General features: G+C 38.0%; 1 protein-coding gene across 1 annotated transcript; it reads left to right on the top strand.

Annotated features, from left to right (window-relative positions):
• Positions 1–316: 316 nt before the first annotated feature.
• Positions 317–3,372, top strand: LOC149018878 (serine hydroxymethyltransferase 4). The gene is made up of 4 exons (XM_089153006.1): positions 317–1,160; positions 2,093–2,483; positions 2,553–2,654; positions 2,841–3,372. The coding sequence occupies exons 1-4, from the start codon at positions 483–485 to the stop codon at positions 3,083–3,085; spliced, it is 1,416 nt and encodes a 471-aa protein (XP_089009132.1). The 5' UTR covers positions 317–482; the 3' UTR covers positions 3,086–3,372.
• The last annotated feature ends 2,034 nt before the right edge of the window (positions 3,373–5,406 follow it).

Here is a 5,406-nt window from a genome sequence, read left to right on the forward strand (position 1 = left end):
TAGTGCTCTGTGGATTGCATATAGAGATGAAGAAAGCAGCAACGATAGGGGTTTAAATCCATGAAATATGGACAAACAACCCCCTTGTAGCAGCTCTACTACCACGGCCATCAAAGCTAATATGGCCCGTGCTATTAGAACTGGCTCACCTAACATATGATACTTTCCCAAATCCGGTGCTTCAGATGTATTTTGAAAATTACGCTAATATAGCGGCCACTCACTGAAAAAAATTAGGGCAATACCGTGACTTCACATGCTCAGGATCCAAAATACTTTCTTTATTTTAGACAGTAAACATTGGTCGTTCGACTCCCCTGCCTTGAGAAATTGGTGGTTGGTCGTTACCGAAGGACTTCTTCCCTCTCTTTAAATTCTCATTTCACAACTAAATTCTGCGAACAAAGCCCGGTGCTCGCTTCCTTTTTCTGGTTTTCCACTTTTCCATTGTTTTCATTCTTTTTGCTCGGCTTTCCACAGATATGGATCCCGTTAACACATGGGGCAACACTCCTCTCCAAGTGGTGGACGAAGAAATCTTCGATCTGATCGAGAAGGAGAAGCGCAGACAATGCAGAGGAATCGAACTCATTGCATCCGAAAATTTCACATCTTTCGCAGTAATGGAAGCCCTGGGCAGTGCCTTGACCAACAAATACTCCGAAGGAATGCCGGGTAACCGTTACTACGGTGGCAACGAATTCATTGACGAGATCGAGAATCTCTGCCGCTCAAGAGCCCTTCAAGCATACCGTCTCGACCCTGCAAAGTGGGGTGTTAATGTCCAGCCTTATTCTGGTAGCCCTGCAAATTTCGCTGCTTACACTGCTCTTCTGAACCCACATGACCGAATCATGGGTCTTGATCTGCCCTCTGGTGGGCATCTCACACACGGGTACTACACCTCTGGTGGAAAGAAGATATCAGCAACTTCGATCTACTTTGAGAGCTTGCCGTATAAGGTGAATTCGACAACTGGGTTTATTGATTACGAGAAGTTAGAGGAGAAGGCCATGGATTTCAGGCCAAAAATGATTATCTGTGGTGGGAGTGCCTACCCCAGGGACTGGGAATATGCCAGGTTCAGGGCCATTGCGGATAAATGTGGTGCTCTTTTGCTCTGCGACATGGCTCATATTAGTGGGCTTGTTGCCGCTCAGGTAATCCTTGTGTTTCTGGAAAGTGCAAACTAGATGGCTAGTTATTTGTCTGAATGACTGATCTGGATCTGCTATTTGAGTTTATGTGCTTATACCTCTTTGTGAGTTACAATCTGGGTTCTTTTCTTTTTCCCTGATTTTCAATCTCGTTTCCGAAAGGTTTTGATGGATGTGCAATTTTTTTATTTGTGTCTCGTTTTGTACCTCCTCCCCATGGGAGAGCACTTCTGGTTTTTAATTGCTGACTTTGATAGATCTGCTTTTCTTATAATATTTTGGTATTCTATTGACAACATTTGAATGGATATGACAATTTGAATTAAGGAAGGAGTGCCCAAGTTTAAACTTTTATGATGGCTTGATATGATTGGTTCTGCATGTCTGATTGGAACTTAATATTGTGTAGTTTGGAAATCCAATCAGTAATTACTGGACAGAGTAACCTAGTTCTCTCAGTTATGGAAGCAAAGAGGGTTGGTGCTTCTTTGCTCTCTTCTAATTGCTAACAGAGCCTTGCGAAGTTCTGCCTGTTATAAGCCCGAGATCTAAAAATGTTTTCAAATATGCCTTCGCTTCACTGGGAAGTTTCAGGAGCAAAATGGTCTGCATTTTCATATTAAAATGAAACAGTTGTTTATAATTTTGCTAGGCTCTGGTATTTGAGATAAAGATCTTTTTTGTTTTACCAAATCGAGTAGACGTGTAGGCAGTGGCCAGGTGGTTAAAGCAAGAGATGTGTCATTTTTCAATATCAATTGCCTGAAACCATTTAGCTTTGTTTGTCAATGTTAGAATTACCGCAAGAGTAGCAAGTTTTTTATTCAAGTGTTTCATGAGTTTCTGTCATCATTTGCAGATTGAAGCACCATAATTCCTTTTCATCCATGAACTTAGGAGTTTTCATTTATTGTGTGTCTTGTTTTGTTTTGCAGGAAGCTGCAGATCCATTTGAGTACTGTGATGTTGTCACAACCACCACTCACAAGAGCTTAAGGGGGCCTAGAGCTGGTATGATCTTCTATAGGAAGGGCCCCAAGCCAGCCAAAAAGGGTCAGCCTGAAGATGCAGTTTATGACTTTGAGGACAAAATCAATTTTGCTGTTTTCCCATCCCTCCAAGGTGGTCCACACAATCATCAGATTGGTGCTCTGGCTGTTGCCTTGAAGCAAGCCAATTCTCCTGCGTTCAAGGCCTATGCTAAGCAAGTCAAGGCCAATGCTGTTGCTGTTGGAAACTACCTGATGGGCAAAGGTTACAAGCTTGTCACTGATGGCACAGTCAACCATCTTGTCCTGTGGGACCTTAGACCTCTTGGATTGACTGGTAATAAAGATTGACAATTTGAATAGATCTTATATGAACTCCAGTCTTATCTGTTTCTGTGTTTTTCAGGCAATAAAGTTGAGAAGCTGTGTGATTTATGTAACATTACTGTAAACAAGAATGCTGTTTTTGGGGATAGCAGTGCTCTCGCACCTGGTGGAGTCAGAATTGGTGAGATATATTTTTTCATTCAGTGTCCTCTTTAAAAACACAGAATCTTTGTAGACCATAGGTTAAATTATGGTATTTCTTTTCCCCCTTTTGAGTCTAAAACTCATTTGTAGATGTTTGGGCTCTAGCAATGCCAATGCTTGCAAGATCCAATCTAAACTAGTTCTAACATTCTGAGTGAGACAGGTACACCTGCGATGACTTCGAGAGGCTTGGTCGAGAAGGACTTTGAGCAGATTGCTGAATTCCTCGATCAGGCTGTCACCTTATGTTTGAACATCCAGAAGGAACATGGGAAGCTCTTGAAGGATTTCAACAAGGGCCTGGTGAACAATAAGGATATTGAGAATTTGAAGGCTGAAGTTGAGAAGTTTTCATCCTCCTTTGACATGCCTGGCTTCCAAATGTCTCAGATGAAGTACAAGGATTAGTTTAACAAATAGCAAATTTTGTAATGTTGTCCTAAAGCCTCTTTTTTGGTTTCAAATTCTTTACCCTCTCTTGAATGTTATATCTTATCAATGGATTCCATCTTGGGTATCCCTTTTTTATTGTATGATTCTCCTAGCAATGGAGAATTCTTTCCTTTTCAACTTACTGGAGTTTCATTTGCATTTGTTCAGCAATTAGACTCTCTAACCAAGCCTTCTTGGTGGGAATCTGTAAAAGATAAAGTCAATACTAATAAGGATAGTGTGCCATCGTTCATGAATTAAGCCCGAAGAATCCAGGCTACTGCGTTTAGTTACGTAATTTCATGGACTTCAAATCTGCTGAATCATGAGTCTAATCGTTAGAAACTTTTTGTTTGCTTTTATTGTATGATTCTTATCAGATCCAAGTAGGGATGTCAACGGTGCGGTTTTAGCCAGCTTCGGGCTGAGCTTAACGGTTTTGGGCGGTTTCAATTTTGTGCGATTTGGGTTTGGGCTAACGGTCTATAGAAAAAAAATTGCTATTGATCTATTTCAATTAAAAAATGAAAAGTCATTCTACATCGTAGAAATCACATCCACCTTGTAGAAATCAAGAACTCAAATAGTAAATAGTAACATAGAAACTACAAATTCATTCCTCAGGCTCCACTGGATAGTCTTGAAACAAATCTTCAAACAAAAAACCCTTTTAAATTTCAACTTGTGCTATGATTGATCGTCTTGAATTGGGTTTTTGTTTTGTGAGAATGTTGATTTTTGTTTTTCTTTTATGAAATCCGTCTCTTTTTGGGTTGGTATTTAGTTGATATGCAAAAGAAATACCTCTAGATTGAATAAATATTGACTTAATTTAAACAAATTTGGTACATTCAATTGGACATTTATATTTAATCCTTCTAATTGTCCCTTATAAGTAGTAGAATGACTATTGATCTTTAAATTCATGCTCAATTTTTCTGATAGTCTATACCAACTATTTAGTGATAATATGATGATTCAAACAATATTTAATGTAAAACTATAAAATGGATTGTAAAACGGGTTATAATAGGTTGCGGTTTGGGTTCGATTTGATGCGAGCTCAGCTACCCTCAGCCCAAACACATCCCATTAAGGTTCGGTTCCCGGTTTGGGCTATAACGGGCCGGTGTGGTTCTACTTTAACAGTTCAAACTGCAAATTGACACCCCTAGATCCAAGAATCATGTGGAGTTAAGAATTTTGTTAAAAAATTAGAACTTTTATTGGATTTCATGGTTACAAGTTAAAATGAACAAGGCAATTGAAGATGGTATTATCTCTAATTATAGGCTTAGGAGTTTTATTGGAGTGGACTTGGTAGATTAAGTACTAGGAGAGCCTTGGTTTGGGTTAGAGATGGAAGTACATGATCAGAGGCAGACAACATTTATAGAATCTAGAAGATAAGTACAATACCTAGGTGGGACATTCTTATCCTTTAGTACATGCTCATTAAAGCTACTATAAAAATGATAAAAAAATATAAAAAAATCTGCCCAAAATCCAATTAGACTAGAAGTTTATTACATATTATAAGAATTTTTTTTCTTCTATTATTTGATAAATAAAAATAGATTCCACCAACATACCAAACATACACAAGAATGAAAAATTGTCAAAAATGGGAATGAAAATTGATACCATAAAAAATCTTAATTGAAACACAAGTCTACAAGAAAGTTAGTGAATGAAAGGGAAATATTATTGATCAACACACTTGGTATTGCATTCTCAAGTTGCTCGAGAACTTGTTATTTATAAATAATTGCATGAAGATTTAGATTTCTTGTTGCGGTGTTTAGGGGACTTGTCGAGGTGAGGATTTTCAACAGGAAGGTTATCCATACATCTTAAGGATACTATTTTCCTAAGTCAAATGACACATACAACTCATCAATTGTAATAAGCCTGGATCCTCTATTCACATGGAGATCAAAATTTTCAATCCATATAGTTGGGATGATTGACATGTATATAATAAAGAAACAGAATCCTCTTTTTAAACAAAGAAGAGAGAAGATAAAGATTCTAACATTTTTGGAATTCTCTTATAAAAGAGGATTTTGTTTTTTATTGGACACTCGTTAAACATCCAATTTTTCCTTTACTTGTGGACATAAGATCTAGACTCACTTGTAATAAATTGTCATTTTGTTATATACGTGTGACCTAAATTCTTGTATCCGACTTTAAAGATTGACCCGCATCAACATGTTCTGGTGGGTGAATTGAATGACCCATTTTTTGAAATCTATGATGGAAGCAAAGGACTTGAGCTGATGAGTTGATCTGTT

The sequence above is a fragment of the Hakea prostrata genome, chromosome 4 (assembly GCF_041222555.1).
Source record: "Hakea prostrata isolate BN-2017 chromosome 4, UWA_Hpros_2, whole genome shotgun sequence".
NCBI classification, from domain to species: domain Eukaryota; kingdom Viridiplantae; phylum Streptophyta; class Magnoliopsida; order Proteales; family Proteaceae; genus Hakea; species Hakea prostrata.

Bases quoted from the DNA above. Each gene is read 5' to 3' on its own strand.
- LOC149018878 (XM_089153006.1), top strand. From the start codon at position 483: ATGGATCCCGTTAACACATGGGGCAACACTCCTCTCCAAGTGGTGGAC. The intron at 1,161-2,092 runs GTAATCCTTGTG...TTTGTTTTGCAG, and splicing joins GTGGGCTTGTTGCCGCTCAG to GAAGCTGCAGATCCATTTGA. The intron at 2,655-2,840 runs GTGAGATATATT...TGAGTGAGACAG, and splicing joins ACCTGGTGGAGTCAGAATTG to GTACACCTGCGATGACTTCG.